This window comes from Clinocottus analis, unplaced genomic scaffold, assembly GCF_023055335.1.
Source record: "Clinocottus analis isolate CAN_PGR_092001 unplaced genomic scaffold, fCliAna1.0.p SCAF_7, whole genome shotgun sequence".
Classification (NCBI taxonomy): domain Eukaryota; kingdom Metazoa; phylum Chordata; class Actinopteri; order Perciformes; family Cottidae; genus Clinocottus; species Clinocottus analis.
This window is the reverse complement of record NW_027176229.1, coordinates 18,981,103-19,001,259: the sequence shown is the minus strand read 5'-3', so window position 1 is coordinate 19,001,259 and position 20,157 is coordinate 18,981,103. Positions and strand designations below refer to the sequence as shown.

Below are 20,157 nucleotides of genomic sequence, written 5' to 3'. Positions count from 1 at the left end.
TACATGTCCCAGCGTGATGTCTGTCAGTGTCACTGGCCGCGCACTTACAGCATCACGTTGACTCTGTCAGCTCCACATCACGCTGGAGGCTCAGCTGATCCCTTGGAAATTGCTGTTGCTGTAGTGATACCACGGTCACCTTTTAGCTGCCGTGTGTCACGGATGTAGACACAGGGTGGAACTGATTGTTGGCACCACTCCTTGGAGCCAATCAGTGGAAAACTACACAGAGTTTGACTTTGGTCTTGTTGGCTCGGCATACTGTTTCAACAGTGGTGGTAAATATCACAAGAAAACACACAGTGGTTTCTCATATGTTGCAATGATGACATTTTCTAAGATGGTTTGAACTCGACAGCCTTTCCTGCAACGTCCACACTGCGAGGACAGTATCCTTCTGTACTACTCTGTGATAGTGACCAAGCTTTATTCATCAATATTAATGTGCCAAGGTGGCAGTATTTTAGGATTGTTACATACTTAAAGCAATGTAATTGTTTCAATTGATTAGGAAATGAATTTTAAAATACAAAGTATGCACAATGTATGTGAGCCCTGCATTAAAAAAGATAAAATGATTGAATTCATTTATGTAATATTCTGTTTAATATTTGTATTCTCGACAACAAAACAACAGATGCCTGAACTTGCACATATATTAAACATATTTCTTAAAAAATAAAGCTGCTGGTGTCGAGTTATGAGAATGTATGTATTCATAATTTAAACACACATACACACACACACACACACACACACACACACACACATACATACGGCTCTGCGAAGCAATAAAAGTCTGACTTGTGCATGATCAGGACACATTAGTTATCTGCGCTCAGTAAACACCTCTGTCCATGAGCAACGTATGTAAGCGAGAGTTAATCGTTGTGTGCTTTTATGCTGTGATGTGCCGCATTTATCACATCATTTAAAAAATACCACCCGCCAATTTAATCATTCCTCCCAACACTTCCAACGCTTCCAATGCTGGCTCTCGTTCAAGTCTAATATATTCTAGAGGGAGGAGGGATGAAGTGAGATCCTCACTGGAGGAGAGGCGATGCAAACAGAAAGCGAGGCAGCATGCAAATGAGATGCAGCAGTCAGATATTTATGATGCCGGGTAATCACAGAGGGAATTAAGTAGTTTACCATGTGTGTGTTGTCCGCGTATCGTTAACATCGTTTAAATAAATGTATCCCATCTTAAGACAGACAACCCGACTGAGCTGTGCGAGCTGTCTATCAAAGCAGTAATGAAGCTGAGCTGTGTGTGTGTATATATATATACATACATACATAATTTATTGTCTTCATGGGAAACTAGCACACACCACCTGTAAACGAAACGCATTAAAAGTACACAAAAACCGTGTCAGTCACTCTCTGGTTGTCTACGCCAGTACGGCCTCTGTACCATCTGTTTTTTTAGGCTACTACTTAAAAATTACAATCCCATATTGTGCTGCATGTATCAAACGCAGTACGAGTTAGGGGTGATGGTTGACAAGCTAACGCAACATTCTTTCTCGTACTGACACAACGTCAGACAATTGTCAGCGATTTTCTATGAAAACATGAACCACTGATTGAAAATATACACATTTTATCACAATTGTGTATCTATGTTGTGTGAGTTTTGCAAAAGACTAAGAAGAATAAAAGAAGAAACCAAGAAGGTAAAATAAGCGTGACAACTTTTGCTCCATTGGTGAAGTCTTGGAATTGAAGGACATAAGAACAACTAATCGTGCTTCTACTGAAGGACACCTTACTGGTATCTTTACACGAGCAAAGCAATGGGACATTATTCACATTTAGTGACAACCACAACTGCACACAGTGTGCTGTCCGTTTGTCACATGACTTGTTTTTAATGATTGGTTTGGACATTTAGCCTAAAGCTGGGCAAAAAGAAATAATCAAATGTTGATAAGTTAAAATTAAAATGTGATCCTTTACTCTACTCTAGTTATACAATACAACCAAATGAAGTGTGTCGACAATTATTAAATGTTGACGAATGACGGCCTAAATGCAGAGCCTTTGCTCAGAGTAATGAATAATTGCTTTGTTGATGCCGCCATACTGCACCTGGTCCTCCGTATGCAAAACCCATCACAGTACTCATTCGACTCCGATGATTGTTTTACTAACCGCACAGTGATTTTACACGCGTCAACGCCGCTTTGTTCGGAAGTGACAACTAATTAAAAAGGTAAAGACCTACCTTGCGGATGCCTTCTTTGGACTCATCAACATTAGTATCTCCTCCTCCGGTGCGGTTAATCATCCGCCACATCTGGGAGTACATGGGATCTCTCTCAAAGGGGTTCATGGATTTGGAGCGAACCTGGTCGTATACGGCGGAGTCCAGCACCGTACCGTAAGGCAAATCTGTCTGCTTGGATAAGTCCTGGAGAGACCTAGGGAGAGACAAGTGGTGACAAGGTTAGCGTTCACATTGTTTCCATCACTCAATGGTCAGCACCAACGTCGCACATAGGGCTCTGTTCATGTCCTGGGTAATTCTGTTGTGGTGATACTGGAGCCAGCTTTTAGCTGTTTCTTTGGCGGCTATGATAATGGATGTCACAATGCCCTGTTTTGAACAGCATACTCTCTACACTCTTCACTACACTGCTAGCTCGTCTACTGCAAGAATAACACTCTCTCTCATGGCGTATGGACTGAACAGCCTGTCCAACACATTCAAAGTTGATCTGTCTGTACATTGCCCGTCCATGATAATGAACCAAAACCAACATGATGGCATGCCCACACATTACCTCACTTCTCTTTTCAAGCAGTTAAAAGTGTTATTATTCACACAGCTCCAAGGGTAATTGACCTGGATGAAATCTCTTACCGTGGCGCTTCTGGCTTGGCACTGTTATGTTTGCATGAGGTGACGTGTGAATGATCAAGCCTTTGTTACGTTCTTGGTAACTCACCTTGATAGTTGACTAGACCTAGAGAGAGGTGGGCATCGGACTCTACACATAAAGTATACATGAAGTGGCCAGCTGCACTGTGGTCCACACTATCTCTTCCCCATACATTATTGATTTGGCTCTAAATTCTCCATGGGCCATCAGTGTAACTTGGCCAAAACATGTAATTGACATGGAATAAAAATAGAAAAATGTGAATTGGCAATGACCAACAAATGTAAGAAAGAATGGGGGTGGAAAGCTGTTTTGCTCAGCAACATTCACTCCGTTCTCAGTGCTGACCAAGATGGCCGAGCTAACTGCACACAGTTTAAAACACACAGTGAAACCCGTCATAGACGGAAGACTACATCCACAGGAGGGGAAAACGATCAACAGCACAATGTGCAACCAAGGCCTGCCACTAGCTAAGAACATTATATATCAGTATGTCAAAGGATTATTTTAGCACATTATGTCTACCAGAGGTTAAGCTGATCAGTAAAATTATACATACAAGATAGTGACGTGAAAAGTTACCAGTTAGCGAGCTAATCGTAACTTTGCGTTTGCGAGCTAATGTTGTTAGCTATACCCTTGCAGACATAACACTGCATAGCTTTTTGATTTATCTAAATTTCACTATAACTCGGCATGCATACTGTCCAAATACGTAAGTTAAAGAAATATAGTTAGCCTTAAACAGACATTTGGACAAAATGCTTGCTACATACAAAAGCTTCACGATCCCGATTTCCACATTCTTCCTGCCGATGCGTCACATTTTTTGCCTGCATCCTCAGTTTTTTTGGTTCGGCAGCTTGTTAAAACTCAGTTCTGGGTTCTTTACCCTGTTGGTAGTGCATCCCACCATCCCACACAGGAGCTTTTAGGCATTTTACTGCTGTTTGCTCACAGACTGAAGTGACAAGGAGGCACCTTCACGCAATATAAAGTCAATGGAGAGCGAAGAATTGTTTTCCCCTCTGGTGGGGGCGGGATTTAAATGTGCTTTATCTCTATATCAAAAAAAAGGTATTCAAAAATTGAAAATCAGAAGTACAAAATAAATACAAATAAACACAAGTCATTCTGTTTTGTTATTTGTTTCTTATTGTTTCTCTTGTCTTTTCTCTCTCTCTCTATCCCCCACTCATGAATTGCCACCTCTGGGGGAATACACAAGCTATCGTTAATTACAACGCAACAGTGCTTGGGTTGCCTCACAAAGAGTTTGGCCGCTGAGAAATGTAATGGAGAACCATTACAGGAACTAATTACTGTTTGTTTTTGAAATGACTGCTCAATGCCACCCGTGGATTTGACAGACTTAAGAGATTTTTGAATAAACATTTACACAAAAGCGCTCAACATGTCCTGCTTAATGATGAACAGCAAGCGTACAGTATCCTACGTCATTAATCAGTTGTAATACACCGACAAAGAAGATTAGACACTGAGCTTGATTTTAAGTAGGTACTGTCGCATTATTATAAGGCTGCCCACCCAGGCACAGGCATGAGAGATAACACGTTCAGACTTTTTATGGCAGGTCACAGCTCTTGCGGCTTCTCTCTCTCTCCCTGATGCCCTCTTCAACTATCTCTCTAACCCGCTCTAAAAGAAGAAGAAAAAAAAAGCTTTGAAGATTTTAATGAACTTTGCCGGGAACATGAATCTTTTATTGCCGTCAATTAATCTTTGGCCTTAATAATCTCCCCTCCCCACTACTCCCCTGAGACTATACACGCCTGTCAGCACACTCTTTGACCAGGATTCCCCCATTGTGAATTGGTTTCACTGGTAGTAACTCTGGGCTTGTTATTCAACGGTGTGAGTATGTGTGTGGGAGGCGGAGAGCGCGGATGAAAAATGTGAGATGAATTTAAATTTTATGGAGGCAAAAAATGAATCCACATAAAAACGGCTTAATGGTGACACAACCTCCGTAAATGCTCCCAAATTGGACAACACGATCTGTAAATGGTGTAGAGGTGTACATTTTGTGCTGCGGGTATCAAAACCAAACGGTGTCTTTCCAAAATGCTCACCGTACAGTTTGTTTAACAAACAATTAAATGAGAAGAGGACCCAATGTTCATACATTGAGATTTCTAAAATCCAGAACATCAATTACAATAGTTATAATTTTGTTGATGGAAGACTTGAAGATTGATACCACAGCTTCTGCTAAAATGCACTTGTTTGTTGTTTCCTTCATATGACCTATAGTATTTTGAAGGAAATGTGAATGGACATCATTTCATTTAAAGAGGGGAAATTTGGAGAAGTAGACCAAAACAAAGACAGCATGCAATAATTCATTTTTATTTAAACACTATGAAATGTCTGGATTTTAATTAAAAACAAAACACAGACATTAGTTGCCTCCAAATGTATTAATATGTGTGTTCTCTAATGGAGATATGCATATGAATTATGTGCTTAATTATCTTTTGGGTAATGTTTTGTGTGAATCTAATATGTGCATGTGTGTATGTGTTGGCAAATACTTGCCTTTCTCTCCTGTGTGGATACTAGCTCATTTTGCAACCAATTATATTCCCCCTAAGCAGCCCAATGAGCAAGTAAATGGAGTGAATAGCGGCTGAATGTATCCTGTGACAAATACTAAGTGTGTGTGTGAGTGTGTGTGAGAGAGAGAGAGGGAGAGAGAGAGAGAGAGAAAGAGAGAGAGAGAGCATGACACTGAGGGGAAAGAGAGATGAGGTATAGATTGATTGCATGTTAATTAGTGTATACAGTATGTGTGTGATCTCCGGTTGTCCCCACATATTTGGTTATCTGGCTGTCTCCATCGAAAGCTATTGATTTTACAATGCTTTTAGGAAGGCTTATAAACTCTAACCTTTAAGGAGAATATACTGTATATATATATACACACGAAACAAAGTCTTTAACTGGATTGACTTGGGTTGCTTTGCCACCTCATGTGTTAGAAATCGGTTAAGAGGCAAATCATTCCATTTGCAAAGAGTCAAAGGATGGACTTTTCTTTTTTCGGAGGCCAAAAGACTGAGAGTGCCTTGGCTCTGTTAGTCTGTAGGGAAATTAATTTGGGTAAAGGCACTAGAGCCTTGATCAGTTCATTAACTTTTTACAAATGGCTGTCGACACTCTGCAGACATCTGTGCAACCTTGAACAACAAGCAATAGCCACGGACTGAAGCCAACACTCAAGGAGTTTTTCTTCTTCCTCATGTAATGACAATAGCATGAACATGGTCTTCAGAGTATAGGCTAGCTACGTTTAAGGGCTTCTGAAGCGTTGTTTAAATATGTGCTATTCATAAATATTGAAGGAGTTTGAGACCTACGTAGCCATATATTCATTTTCGCAGCATAATCTTAAGGCATTTAGAGGAGATTTTTACTAAGGGTTGTTTTTTCTATATGTTACTGTTGTTCAGGCGGAGGCAACGCCATTATGTGTTGCTATCTCTTCAGTAGATATTTAGGTTTACTACCCTACTGTTAAGACAGTAAATGTCCTTATTCCATAACTATGCCTTAGCGAGTGCTGCTATAACAACTTCTCACCAACAGAGGGCGATAAAGTGATAAAGCCCTTCAGAGAACGTGCAGAAAATAAGCAAAGGAGCTGCTGACCAAAGCCCCATTTGGATGTAACAGACAATACATCATTGACTTAATCGGCATCATTATAAACCATATCATATGACACCTGCTGTGTGGCCTTTTATCCTCAAACTATCCTTCCGTCTTTCAGTTTTTCCAACATGAACCAATTCTTCCGCTCCATCTCTTTCCTCTCTAACGGGTACCACCTGCTTTTCTCACATTTTTAGCCCTTCAAAATCCATTTCTCATCTTAACTCACCACCAAAACCCATCCTCTCTCTCTCTCCGTTTCCACGCTTCCTTCAACTTTCGTTTTTTTTCTACCCTCCTCTTTGTACCCTCCTAACCTCTGCCTCCCTCCTCTCTTCATATCCTAATCTGTCTCATCTTTTCTTCCACCTACCTTCTCTTTTTACTTCCACTTTATAAAGTTTTGTCGCTCCCTCTTCCTCTTTGTGTGTTTCTCTCTGCCTCCCCTCTCTTTGCCACTCTTCACCGCCATCCTTGACTGTTTTCCTAAAGGATTCACACTGAAATTGAGGGGAAAACATCCAAGCGTGAAATAGTCCAGTGAGGGTTCTGAATGCTCACTTGTTATTTCATTTCCAGGATGAAACAAGGGCATTAATACTTAAAAACCCCGTCTGTCCTGACGGCTCACTGAGACACCAAGATGAGCGATGCCTTCATCTTTTCTGGCCTTCTCTTCTTCTCTGCTCTGCATACTTCACTAATTCCCTCTCTCAAACACTTACTCACCAAACCATTTGCTCTCGTTCTAATCTGCGAAATATGTTAATCAAGTATTCATCAGATGACACTGCACGCTAATCACCTGCAGTGTCATCTGATGAATGATTCTTCACGATTCCGCCCTTTTTTTTTCCCTTACTCAGCAATCTTTCTTTATCTAACTGTTTTGTTGAGTTGGGATGACAAGGTTTCTTTTAGGACTCTCCCCTCTCTCCTCTCTCTTCTCACCCCACCACCCATCTTTGGAGACCCAAGGCCATGTGGCTGCTGCTGTTTAGGTGGTAATCATGCCACTAATGACCCCAGAAGAGTCAACACATTAAAGATAATGCATATAAATTTTATGGAAATCCTTAATTAGCTCAGTGGATACTGAATGAGGCGGTAAACTTGGAGGCACTTTTTAATGACAGCAAATTTGGGTGAAAACCCAACTACAACAATGCAGGAAAAGGAACATAAGTGAATAGATTTTTCCCACACAATTTCACAGACCAGACGAAAGGAATTGGGGGAAAAAAAAAAGACCGTATGCGGAACAGAGGTCCGCCAAAGACAGGAAAGAGAGGGAAAAGCCGAACGACGTAGAGACAAACTGACGGAAACAAATGGAGAGACAAATAGTGATGAGATTTAGAGAAATAAATGTTGTTTATTCCAAAGCGAAGCACAATTGACTGTGGCACTAGCGGGCATAGCGGATGCTTCGGCATGCTGATTAGTCCAATGAGAGATGAGCGTTTCCTTGTGCCACCAGGAGAGAAGCAGGCACACATATTATCACAAGGATAGATAAACAGAGAGCAATAATGTGAGGAGCATGCAAAAAACACTCGTCTTGCTTTAATTTACACTCATTCTCTCTCTCTTTCTCTTCCCTCCCCCTCTCTCTTTCCCCTCATTTTCTCTATCTTCATCACTGGAAACACACACACACACACACACACACACACACACACACACACACACACACACACGCACACAATGATAGATCCAAACTTGACACAGACAGGAAATTACTATCCTGCAATGGGGTGAAAGAAGAGGGGAGGAAGAATGGAACGGAATTGTGTGTGCGTGTGTGTGTGTGTGTGTGTGTGTGTGTGCTCGTGTGTGTGTGCGTGTGTTGCCTCTCATGCATTACACCTGCCTTGTAGAATGGATTTCCACAGCGAGCAACAATCAAGCACACTGGGGAAGCCCGCAGTGTGTCTCTGTGTGTTAGAAACGATTAGTCACGCACACACAGCTACACACATCCTCTGTGGCGAATGGTTGCGAGTGAACATAAGTGTGTGCGCGGAGAAGCATGCGTCCATGCATCCATACTTTTTGTGCTTGTAGAACGAGTGAAGGGCTTTCAGTTCTTGTACCGTGGTACTCATGTCCAAAAGAACTGCGTTGCTCCGAAATCAAACACCCGGGCAAGACTTTCTGAAGACAGACAGCCGAGGACAAAACCCATTGGATACTTACTGTATGGAGTTCTCTATGCGCGAGATGGTGAGGAAGGCTGCGAGGTTCGCGGTATACGAGGAGATGACAATAAGAGCAAACATCCACCAAACGCCCATCATCATCCTCGTAGCGAGAGTGGTATAGGGCACCTCTCCACCTAGAGAGGAGGAATGACAGAAAGGAGGTTCAACAAAGAGAGTGCCACATCTACAGTATGCATGCGAGCAACTTTTAGCTGCAGGAGGAAACGCTGTTAAAACAGCATAGCCCATCCTAAAAGATTATGTTCGGATTAACTGATCTGATCTGATGCTTTGGCACAGATCTGATCTTCACACGGCGGCACGAAGGGGGAGGCACTGTAGAGAATTACATCTTTGCTCTTCTAGAAAGACATCAAAACAACACATCTCTGAGGTGTGATCACATTTATATATAGCGGGAAGACAGCTTTTAACTCTCTGGAAATGTGTTAATGTACAATCAGTCTCAAAACGCCAGCAGGCATAACTGTTTGGAGCGAAGTTAAAAAAATGTAAACCTGCCGTGGCAATAAATGCTCTCGACAAACGTCTTGATCAATGTGAGCAGAAGGTGTAAAAGCGTGCAGGGTCCTCCCTTCAGGATTTAATGCTGCATGGAGGACATTACAATAACAAGCGTCTTGTCCGTCTTCAAGCATACAACCTCTTTATCCCTGTCTTGTGTTACACACATTTTTTGTGGCCTTTTCCTCTAAAATCGGGTTGTAAGCTTCCAGAATGAATAGATGCGCACACTTTTGACATATTATTCATGGTTGTGAGCTCCTCTTTCTCTTCAAACACACACATTTGCAGGCTTATTGACAACCACGCGTATGCGCACGTTTAGGCGTACCTTTACCCAACACAGAAACGAGTCCTGATTGATTTGCAGCCAGTGAGCCCTTCCTCACTACTTTCACCGGAGCCTGTTAGAAATGAGCCCTATTCATCCTTGTAGCGGGGGTTCACCATTACATCGACTCAGACACCGGCAGACGGCACTCTCCTCTCTCCCACCTCCTCTAGTCCAGACTGAATAATGTATTTGATCCCCACCCAATCCCGCGTCCCCTTTATCTCACGCCCCTTCCTATTCTCCATTGTGTGTCCCTTTTTCAATCTTTTCTTTCCCGTTTCTGCATCGCTCACAGCTTTTGCATTTCATTGCATGAATTGTGTTATCTCGCTCCCTCCTTCTCTCCAGTTTTTACTGTATCTTTCTCCCGCAATACATTTGCACTTGATATCCAGTTTTACCACGAGCCCGAAGGCAGATGTATACGTATAGTGCACTCTATAGATTCAATTTCAAATAATCCTACTGCATGTTTGCCAGCGTCTTAGGGGACGTTTACAAGTCGCGGCTATAAAACGCGTGGAAAGCGCCAGCCCGAGGTGCTTCGGAGGGGGGTTACGCTCCTGTTGCGCCTGCTGTTACTAAGCGACCGAAACGTATGCACTGCCATGACAATGATGAAGTCGTGGTTATTTAGCAGTATGCCTCACTGACTAAACAAATTCATAACAAAGATAAATGTATTTCCAGCAACGCAAATCCCCAACAGCAGCTTTATTGCTGGATTTGGTCATATTTAGTCAAGATGGCTGCTCTTTTCAACCGGATCGTGTGACACACAGTGCGTTTACATGCTGGTAATAATTCGAATCTTGCTTTAGTCGGACTATGCTCTCTCTCGGGGCAACTGCTGTTATCCGAATATACATGGCAGTGAATAAATCGAATCATTGGCCGAATGCATGTCATATCCGATACGACAGGTGGCGCTGTTTTCATTACATGTAGTGGTGATACAGCCATCTCCGCTTGACCTCTTCACTCTTCATAATGGAGAGAACCCCGCTAGCTTCGGTGGTTGTCGGGGAGCTAGCGCAGAGCAAACAGGGAACTAGCAGCAGCGCTAGCTGGCTACATCAGGGAGCTAGCAGAGACACCCACCGAAGGTAGTATCGGCTCGTAACCCGACTTTTACGTTTGTTTGTTTCTGCCGGCCGTGACAACTTATCGTCTCTTTCGACTTCCGGGTCACGACCTGGGAGGGAGGGAGGGAGGAGGCGGCGGGATCTTGAGCATGCGCACAAACGCATTGTCCAGTTCCGATCCGATTCAGCGTTTACATGCAGCGTTATTCGAATTATCAATCGAATCGAATCGAGTTATCCAGGGGTGTTAATCGGATCGTAGTCGGACCGCAGTTATTCAAATAAAGGTGTTTACATGAACTGGATAATTCGATTTTAGTCGGACTAAGCCAGGTATTCGAATCCATGTAACCGCACTGACAGTTAGAAAGTAGAATAGTCCGTGGGGCATATAGTCGAGGTTTGGGTGACCCTGCAGTGAAATGAACTTCTTTACATAATAAAAGACTGATATTTACAGAAGAAAGAAGACATTTGCCGTCTGTGTTTGGTTGTCACATGACGTGGTGTGCGTTGAAACGGTACAAAAGTTGCCGGCACGTTAGGAAAAATAGGCCGTTGGGAGTACTTGCGTACCGCAGCGGCATCACGCTCCCTTTTGAGCGTTTCTTCCGCCGGTCCACATTGACAACAATGGATTTGCGGGCTCAAAAAAACTCGACACGAGAACGGCCCCTTGTCATCCCACATAGCTATTCTTTTATGTTGTGTACTTTTATGCAAAATGGCGTGACATCTCGAGTTCTGAGTTTCAAAAATGTGTTTCTATTCATGAGAAATCCCAGCAGATATCTCAGCTGGAAGAGGAATTGAATCCTTTTTCCAAAAATCAATGAAACCAGAAAGCACGGAGGCTTATTTCTCATAACATTGCTTCCAAAAGTGTTCAAATATATTTCCTAAAACAGGGCCGTCGTTGTGAATTATTTCACCCGGAGAAGGTATTTGAAGATTTGGGCAATATGAGTAACCGGAAAAAAAAGACGACATGAAAGCAACTATTGTCAAGTCTCGGTGCAATTTTAATGTTGATTTCTGGCTGCAGAAGTGACTTTTATGAAATATTTAATAATGCTGGGGAAAATGACATCTGAATGTCCCAACAGTTGTGGGTGGATAGATTTGGGTTCTTTTCAATGTTTTATAGATGCTCTCTGTCCCTGGACAGCGTCTAAATCAAAGCAAGATAATCTACAAGAGACTTTTTGAAAAGGTCATTTTGTTTTTTGCTCCAAATGCGTGCGTGTGTGTGTGTGTGTATGTGTGTGTGTGTGTGTGTGTGTGTGTGTGCGCGCGTGTGTTTTTGTTAGAGAGAGTGAAAAAGAGAGAGAAAGAGAGAGTACCAAGTACCATCTTTGCAAGATATTATATAAACGTGGATTTATGAAGCTCGATAAAACAGAACATTGAGAGATCGGTTGAAAAGGCCCTTGAAATTCCTTCCTTGAAGACTGGTCCGGCATTGATTTTGAAAGTGCCAGAAATATCCAGTTTACTATGGACTCAGACATCGGCTTTAGTGATGTTTATACTGTGTACAATAGTTAATGTTCCTGTCACACTGTCTGTCTCCCTCTGTGCTCAAGTTAGTACTCAGAAAAGAGAAATGTTTTTATGGCGCAATTCTTTACCGTCCGATACCTACTGTTGGCCATTTAGGTGAGCCTCAGTCGATATCACAGAAAGACTGATTCGTCATGGGGTAAGCTTTGAAAGTCTTTCATATTGTACTTTATACTTTCAAAACCATCTTTCAGACACGGGACTATGGCCAGATCAATGTCACCGTTGAGGAAGAGTAGCGGCAGTCAGCGACCCTTCAAATCCGACCGATTGAGTCATTATAGGATGTATGTATCTGTGTCACAGTGACCAGGTGACATTGCCAGCTTTAATAACAGGCACATGCTGTCAGAACAGGCCCAGAAATCCGATTGGCCGTTAAGGAGATGATGACCTCTAAAATCTGAACATCAACCGGCTCAACAAGACAAAAGGTTTTCGACAACAGTCACCATGCGTCGTAAGAATAGTTGTTCCTCTGCAAGGGCTCCTTCAATGAAGCCAACCCAAAGCACTGAAGGAAGCCGGTGGTGACTCTTCTCTACAGGACTTAGAATAAATCAAGGTGTTCTTCAAGACACCTTTGAAGTGCCGCGCTATGGTTGCGTTCCTGAAAAACTCACGTCGAAGATAAGGCGTTTGTGAGTGTGTATGTTTGTGGCTTTTAGAGGAGGCATCGCGAGCATGAAGCAGCTTTTGTGGATGCCAGCTTCAAAGGCGTCCCATTGTGTCCCCTCCCCTGGTCCATTCTTGCCGTAATGTATCTCCATGCCTCCACTCTCGTTCGCCGCTGTGCTCCCCCGCAGCTGCAGGCGAACAACACTCTGCATCTCTTACGACCGCAGTCCAAAAGAAGGGATCAAAAAAAGGTGCAAAAGCAATGCTGCTGTGTCGAAACCTTTCCTTAACTTTTATATCTGTATTAGTTTTCATTTGCCTCACTTTTAGCAGACTTTCCTTCTGTCTGCCTCCTTTGATTGACGGATTGCTGGATGTCTACATAACATATTGGTTTATTAGATATCTGGCAAGTCTGATTGACTTGCTGGCCTCTGGGCTTCCTTTTAATTCAGTTTCTGACTTTTGATTGTGAGCTGTACTTGTTTCTTTTAACAGACATATGAGCTTATTGCCTTTTTCTTTTTTAAACATTGAACATATTTTATTTGTAACGCTGTGTTTGACATGAATACGGTTAAATAAACAAGTGTAAGAGCTACCCAGTGCCACTACACAAGCCGCAGCAGTCTCCAACTCTTGGCCGCTAAGCAGTTTGGCAAGTAATTAGTCCTTCCACCTCTTTCTAATCCTCTCAGTCTTTATTAAAACATTCTCTCAGACATTCCCTCCACCTCATCTCCTAACTCCATGCCTTTTGACTCATGTAGCTAATGAACACACAGACAGAGATGAGTGTGTCTCTGAGTCACAGATTAAAAAGGAACAAGTTGGAGAATAAAACTGACTAATGGAGCGAAGAAAATCTTCTCGTGTACAAAAACTAAAATTATGTTGAGATTAATGACCAGCAGGGGGCGACTCCTCTGATTGCAAAAATAAGTCTGATGGGATTGAAGTCTATGAGAAAATGACTCTACTTCTCACTTGAGTAAATACAGTAAAGTTTATGGTCTGAATCACTAGTTTCAAGTCTTCAATACAGCATAATGTTCATTTAGTGAAATAGACGATGAAGCAGGGTGTGTATATTTAGGGCAGGGCTAACTTGTGATTGACAGGTTGCTACCGCAGTGTTTTCAAGTCCGGGAGTTGTCCGTGTTCATGTTCTACTACTTTAACCTTATCACAGTGTGTTTCCAGTTCATGTTGAGTTTGATAGTATTATTGTTGAATGTTTGTTTTCATCAGAATTTGGTTGGACTTAGCTTCACCCTCTTGTGACACGTTTGGTTGCAAAAAGAATCCAAGATGGCAGCAGCCAAAAAAGTAAGATGGCCTCGGCCAAAAGGCCCAATTTGAGGCTTGAAAGCCATACTCTACAAACTAATGGGACTATATATAGTATATAGTTAAAACTGCTCTGGCTATGATAATGTACTGGAAATAAGATAATGTACACACACACACATCTGCGTATAATGTAAGCCGCCCAAATATCTAGCAAGAGCATCAAGTCCTCAGATATGAGAGCACCGGACACGACCCTCATCCTTGGGAACAACTAATCAGAGAAGATGATGATTGGGTCAAAATGCCCTTGATCCTGCGTGTACCCTGTTAATGTGATGGGGTGACTGAGAGGCCAAGCCATTTTGTCTAGACTCTGGTACATGAAGCAACACGGAGCATTTTCATTGGCCGTGAGACAAATGTGGTCTTTTGTTACTTTTCACTCGGTGAGTGTGCACATGATTTGTTTTGGGGGCGACTCTAGCGACTCAGGGGGATGAGTCCCCAGTCCCTCCATAGTTCACATGTTGAACTGTCCCTGAGCGAGACCATTAACCCCGAGCTGCTCCCCGGGCGCCTATCAAGGCAGCCCACTGCTCCCCTAGGATGGGTCAAATGCAGAGAAGGATTTCCTCAAGGGGATTAATAAAGGGCATGTTTCTTTGCCCAGGGTTTGCGGTGTCGGACCTTTGTAAACCTTTTGCGTGCTCGTGAGCCTTCGATTGTATTGTGAAGAACTAAAGATCGCCGCACACATTATGACAATGGAGAAGTGCGACAGTGGCAGCAAACTATCTTTATGTATTCATCGCTTTGTTCGGTATCCTTTCTTTCTTGTGTGCATAACGTGACTGAATAATGTATCCTAGGTAAATAACTCCATTAACATACATCTGATGTTTATAAACGCATCACCTGCTACAGCTTTCCAGTGTATCACGGCAAATGAAAGAAGTCATCGCTGCCTTCTGATTCACAGTGCGATGCACAGTTGTTTGTCCTCCTGGCGTCACACCACCGCATTGAAGAGGGGGAAGTGAGCGGTGCAGCAGCCTAACGGAAAGGAACATCTCCACATTTCAGTGTAAATGAGACCAAGGGGGTCGACTGCTGGAAGAAGTGGCTGGACAAATTGATGATAAGGACTCGCTCTGTCACCGTGCAACTCCCTTAAGACAATGGCCGCTTCCCTTTCACGCCGCGCGCTGTCGATTTGTCAAACCAGCGCCTTGTGTCACGAGTTCCTTGTGCTGGAGTGTGGTGAGAGGTGCTTCGGGCGTCCACTTGGGCAGACTTGTGGCCCTGTAATCTCATCCCACAACTGCATCAGCGGCAACGTGTTTCAATAATCAATCCCTCTCGCTCTCTCCGCTCTCCTTTCCACGACTTTGGAGACCGAAGAGGAGGGTTCACGGTGTCGGTCCGCGACTCTGGAAATCCACTTCTATCAAATGCAGCATCATTTTTTAAAATCTACATTGCCGCTGCCAACTGTTCCGAGGGCTCCTCTTCAAAGTTACAGCATCACACTCCAGTTATTCTTGGATGAAAGAAGACGAGAGCAGTTCATTAGAGTTTTTTTTTTTTTTTTCAAATGAGGAAAGGAGAGTTGGAACATGTTCAGCTGATGTCAGCTCCCAGTTGGAGTAACTGCAATCTTGCCACAAAGTGATGTAACTTTTTTTTTTTTTTTTTTTACTACAATTTGAACAATTTTAGTCTTTCACAGCCCTGAAACACGTCTTGCTCAAGGACATGTTGGCAGCGCAGTGCTAGATTCACAACACACAGGTGAAGCTCCCCTTACAGGTTGGTCTGCGTGAGCACCAGGCCAGACCAATGTGTTATTATACATTAAGAATAAATCAAAAGCAGAAATATGAAACAAAGATTTGCAAGTTGCAGGTTCCAGTTTAAAAGCTGAATCACAAAAACCCGTTCTATAGATCCAGGAAGCTATAGGCATTGAAGCTAGGTGAAGTGGAATATAAATCATAAGCCTCTCGGTCAGTGACATTAGTCATTTTAGCAATCCCAGTGGTGGTTGAACACGCCGGCTTCTCGGGAACAAACACACAGTATGAAGGAAGCGGAGGACATTTGTGCTGCATTTACATTTCTAGAGATATTGATGTCCCGGTCGTGTCATGTCATAGTGTTTTTCCTGCATAACGTTGCATATTTCTATTTGTAATTCAACAATGCACACGAAATCAGTTCCTCACAGCTACTGACTGTGTAGACTACAGTACAATTAGAACAATTCAAGGTTCATACAGGCTACTGAAGCAGTGGCAGGTGACGGATACATCACTAGCATCTATTGTTCTTTCATTACATTTTAGCTTTACACAGGCTGCTTTACTTTACTTCTCACTTTATTCTTGCTATCGGCACATTTACCAATTTTACCAAGTATTATAAAGCCAATCTAAATAATGAAATAAAAGATTCATTCTTCTTCTTTTGTTGCAGCACTTTGAAGTTAGTGCTGCTGTCAGAGAGAAGAGTCCTCTGTGACGGTGTAGTGAGGCTCTATGAATCTGAGATTATTATGAGGCAGAAAACGTACGCCCTTCCCCAAACAGTTATGACATGTTGCACGCTTTCTTCTGCTGTCTAAAGAAGCTCACACAACATGCTTTGCCAACAATGCAATGTATGAAACGGCAGGTCTTTATCTATAAGACAGCGTTTCACTCAGAATTCTGTGAAGATGCTTTCTTAAAGCCGTTAGTTTTAAAGCAAAAATAATGATGCCTCCAGTCTTTCAAACTCTACAAAGACAAGAGGCTGTTCAAAGCAACAGCTTCACATTAAAGAAACAACTTCTTATCAAAGACCTGAAAATAATCCATCAGAAGTCTAAAGTTAAACACACTCATATACTCTATGATCACGTTGTTTTACTTTTCGACTTTGAGTGAAAGGGGCAGAGGAAAACATCGAAATTGGAGAAATACGGTGTTTTCTACTCAAGAACAACAGTTTTGAGTTATAACCCTGTTCGTAGGATCACTTGACGTTGAGAAAAACACATTTTTATTTCAAATATAGATCAAAACTGAACATATTATGTGTGCTTTAGCAAACACGCTAATCTCCAATATCTGCAATTAGGAGTAATGTAATTAAAAAATTCTCCGGGCAACATAATAATAAAAAAAAGGGTGCACGCGTGGCACAGATTGTATCAGACTGTTAAAGATAACCAGCTTTCTGAACGCATTCAGGTTCCAGCAGGAAAACATAGAAATAGATAATCCTCTTTATCTGCACTATTACCACATGAATGGTTTTAAATTGTCGGACAGGATGCCATGGAACGCAGAAGAGCCTTGTTCCCAAGACATTTGGGGACAGTCTGAATGATCCGACAGTGAAATAACTTGTGCTCATCAAAACGTAGGCTGCATTTTGGCTGCTATTGATTTGCTTTTGTTTGAGTCAACACACTTCGAAGCTTCGCCAGGTAAACAGAATCAAAGCGGAACACAAAATGCACGTCCACGTAAAAGCCTTTTCTTTTCTCCTCCTTTGGCGAAATAAACGGGGACAGCCGGAAACAGAGATGAAACAAATTACAGGAGCTGTTGTTTCCTGCAGGATCGGAGCCCAAGATGATTCCATGAGTCTTTTGAGTCAACTCATCTGCATCAAACACAGTCACAGTGTTTCTCTGCCCGCCTCCCTTCTCTCCCTTCCCTTCCCTTCCCATCCACCCCCCCCTCCTCCCCCATCCTTGTTGACACGCTGCAGTTATATGTCGCCCCAGATGAGCGCGGCTTTAAAACCGGCAGTGCGGCGGGCACATCCAGTCGGAATTTATATGTATGAGGTTTTCTTGTAAAGCTTCAAATCTCACCACGGAGAAAGCACCTCCTCTACCTCAGACCCCTCTGATGACTCGCAGGAATCCTTATTTATTTATTTCCCTCTCCTCCCCGTTTCTCCTTCCGGCGCCTGAATCGCTCTCGGACCCGACGGTGTCCCTGTGATTAGGAGCGACTTGGGAGAGACATATTACGGCGTCGGGGGCCAGGGTGGCGAGGGAGCGGGCGGAGGGGGAATAGGAAAGGAGGGAGGAGGCGCGTCGCTTCCTCCGGCACCTCTCCTGCTCCATTGTGCGTGTGCTGCCTCTAATACCTCTGGCTATCTGCCAGAGCGAAGAGGGATTTTCCATGTGGTTGGCAATTTTTTCAAGCCATCAAGCGCCCCCATTATGAGGATCCAGCAGGACCAGTCATGTTGTGGATTTGAGCGAAGATGCATGAAGTATACGATTCTGAGATGCGCATAATGCTATCTCTTTTCCCAGCATGCTCTCTGATTTCCTATAAGAACCCCGGGCCGTCATCAAAACATGACGGGGTATAAGTATATTAAAGGCGAATGTGTTTCTGAGTGTTTGCTGTTGGACTAGTTTTTAAATGTTTGGATGAAGATGAGAAGAAAGAAAGGAAATTAATTTTTTTAAAAAGGGGAGAGGCTGCAAAATCACCCAATTCCTTTTTTGTTTTCTGACATTTCTCAACATGTAATATTCATTAGACAATTGTTTGTATATTTTACTGCATTCTAAAAATTTGGGAAGATGATCCGGGATAATTCTGTTGAAGTGAAAGTAAGTATTTCTCTCTTGTAACATCTGGCTAATTACATGTCTCTCTCTCTCCAACAGCAAGAAGACTTTCAGTCAAGGGAGATACAAGCGGATGTATGACTGTCATCGGAAATGTTGATTGTGACAGGAGAGATCTTGATTACACTGAGCACAACAAACACAAATCAGCAACCTGGCAACCAAATTTGTCCATCAACCGTTCCCATTGTTTACTTTGTACTTTTGGAATCCGCATTTCAGCTGACAAAGTGTGCGGCCCATTTGCTTGTGTTTGCACTGAAAAAGATCATTAAAATGCAATAAATCTGTACGTTTTACATTTTCATTTCGTTCCGTGCAATATACACGCTGTAATGCACCAGATACACTGTGGCTGAAAGCTCCTTCGTACGCGTGGTCCCACCGCTCAGAGGCCAGCCGGCTAATTTCACAATGTGCGCACGTAAAGCTCACATAAAGAGAATAACTCCATATTATTTAGTGTATAATTCATTTCCCTTTAGTTCTAAGTGTAACGTGTGCTGGAGAAGTGTTGGTATTATGGTAATTGCTTCAATAAAGTTATTAATATTCATGATGGACATATTAATATTTGATTTTGGCAATGATTCACCTCTGATGTTGACAAATTGCTCTGGACTCTGTTGGTGATGACGTGCTCTCCATACAGACACTCATCTATAGTAACACAGTAACAGACTGAATACACACGAGAGGCACACACACACACACGCACACACACACACACACACACACACACACACACACACGCACACACACACACGCACACACTAACATGCGCAATGAGAGTCAGTCAATGTGATATGCAAAGAGGTTGAACATTGATTTTCAGCATAATACAAAGGATCACTGAAGATTACAAAACCTACATTTGAATAACTATTTTTTTATTATTATTATTTTCAATACATCTGCATATGAAGTTTCTTGGGTATTGAAAACAGGAGACGATCAAAGGGACGAGAGAGCCAATTTGGGTGAGTGTGGGGGAGGAAGAGGGTCAGAGAGAGAGAGAGAGAGAGAGAGAGAGAGAGAGAGAGAGAGAGAGAGAGAGAGAGAGAGAGAGAGAGAGAGAGAGAGAGAGGCTGCCAAACTGGCCAGAGGACCAAACCAGAGATCATCTAAATGGATTAAATGAGGCCTGTGTGTGTGTGTGTGTGTGTGTGAGTGTGTGTCCATGTGTGCGTGTGTGTGCGCGTGCGTGACACAAGTGTTTGATCTGGTTGTATGCTGGGTAAACATGCCACATCATTACTGCAGCACACAGATGTTACACTTTGCAGTCACCTGCTACCTCGTACCTGATGTACCGAAAAGATCC

The 20,157-nt window shown here is 42.7% G+C and overlaps 1 protein-coding gene across 5 annotated transcripts in view; it reads right to left on the bottom strand.

The window, feature by feature from the left end:
• Positions 1-20,157, bottom strand: part of grid2 (glutamate receptor, ionotropic, delta 2) — a 398,219-nt gene that overhangs the window by 54,319 nt on the left and 323,743 nt on the right. For all 5 annotated transcript variants that reach the window (XR_011080199.1, XR_011080200.1, XR_011080201.1 and 2 more), the window contains exons 12-13: positions 8,769-8,907; positions 2,234-2,429 (exon numbers count right to left, since the gene is read on the bottom strand). Coding sequence is in view for 2 of the 5 variants with exons in the window: in XM_068604768.1 (XP_068460869.1) it covers positions 2,234-2,429; positions 8,769-8,907 (335 nt within the window). In the remaining 3 variants the exon portion in view is untranslated. The remainder of the gene's footprint in view (positions 1-2,233; positions 2,430-8,768; positions 8,908-20,157) is intronic.